This window comes from Fopius arisanus, unplaced genomic scaffold, assembly GCF_000806365.1.
Source record: "Fopius arisanus strain USDA-PBARC FA_bdor unplaced genomic scaffold, ASM80636v1 scaffold00044, whole genome shotgun sequence".
Lineage (NCBI taxonomy): Eukaryota > Metazoa > Arthropoda > Insecta > Hymenoptera > Braconidae > Fopius > Fopius arisanus.
Genome location: NW_011887783.1, coordinates 70,398 through 71,240, shown reverse-complemented (window position 1 = coordinate 71,240; position 843 = coordinate 70,398). Strand labels below are relative to the sequence as shown.

General features: G+C 43.5%; 1 protein-coding gene across 1 annotated transcript in view; it reads left to right on the top strand.

Annotated features, from left to right (window-relative positions):
- The first annotated feature begins 388 nt into the window (after positions 1–388).
- LOC105267163 (homeobox protein prophet of Pit-1) overlaps positions 389–843 on the top strand; it is an 11,047-nt gene continuing 10,592 nt past the window's right edge. The window contains exon 1 of the mRNA XM_011305820.1: positions 389–693. Within this exon, the coding sequence (XP_011304122.1) occupies positions 474–693 (220 nt within the window). The 5' untranslated portion in view covers positions 389–473. The remainder of the gene's footprint in view (positions 694–843) is intronic.

Here is an 843-nt window from a genome sequence, read left to right as displayed (position 1 = left end):
GTTCATTTAGTGGAGCATCTCTGATATCGAGTAAGGACTAATCAGGACGAATTGTTGGATCTGAAAAGAAGAGGTTTGATGGATTTAAGGGAGACGTTGAATTGAGGCGTATTGACTTGATTAAATACAAATCAGGAAGCTGACGAAGAAGGTGAAAGGCAGGTTGAAGTTCGTTGGTTGGAAAGGATTGCACTGATTGAAGACGATGTCTTCATAAATTTTTTGATAAAAGAAGTAACGACTACAGTCCTCGGATAGATCATCACCAAGAACCATCCGGCATCATCCTGGCTAACGATTTGTCTGGCAGTGGCCCGGGTGGCGGTGTTGGTTCCGTCGGTGGTACATCGGTGGGTGGATCCCTACCGACAACCCTTAGTCTGGATCATCAACAGTTCAACATATTTCCGGCTATATTCAGCCGACAGTTGAATTTCTCAGCTGCGGCAGCCAATTGTGGACAGAACAAGCTCATGGATGAGCTGAGGCCGAATCTAGGACTCCTTGGAGTTGGACTCGTTGATAATGACACATTTCATCTTAATCACAATCAGGAGAAGAGAAAGTGCAGTAGTACTAGCTCGAATGAACAGGATTTTGGACTTTATGGGGTGCATCAGGGGCTTGAGGCTAGTCCACCGACACCTGCAGCTACACCCGGGAGAAATAGCGTTGGAAATGCTAGCTCCGTTGGTGAGAAAATTATTCATTCTTCAACTCGAGAATTTTTTATGCCTATGAAATTGGAGGGAATTCATATTTTACACTTTTACGTATTCGAGAAAAATCAAGGAGTTCGTCTTGTTTTAGTTCAGACGCGAAAAAACTGCACATGAAAAAATT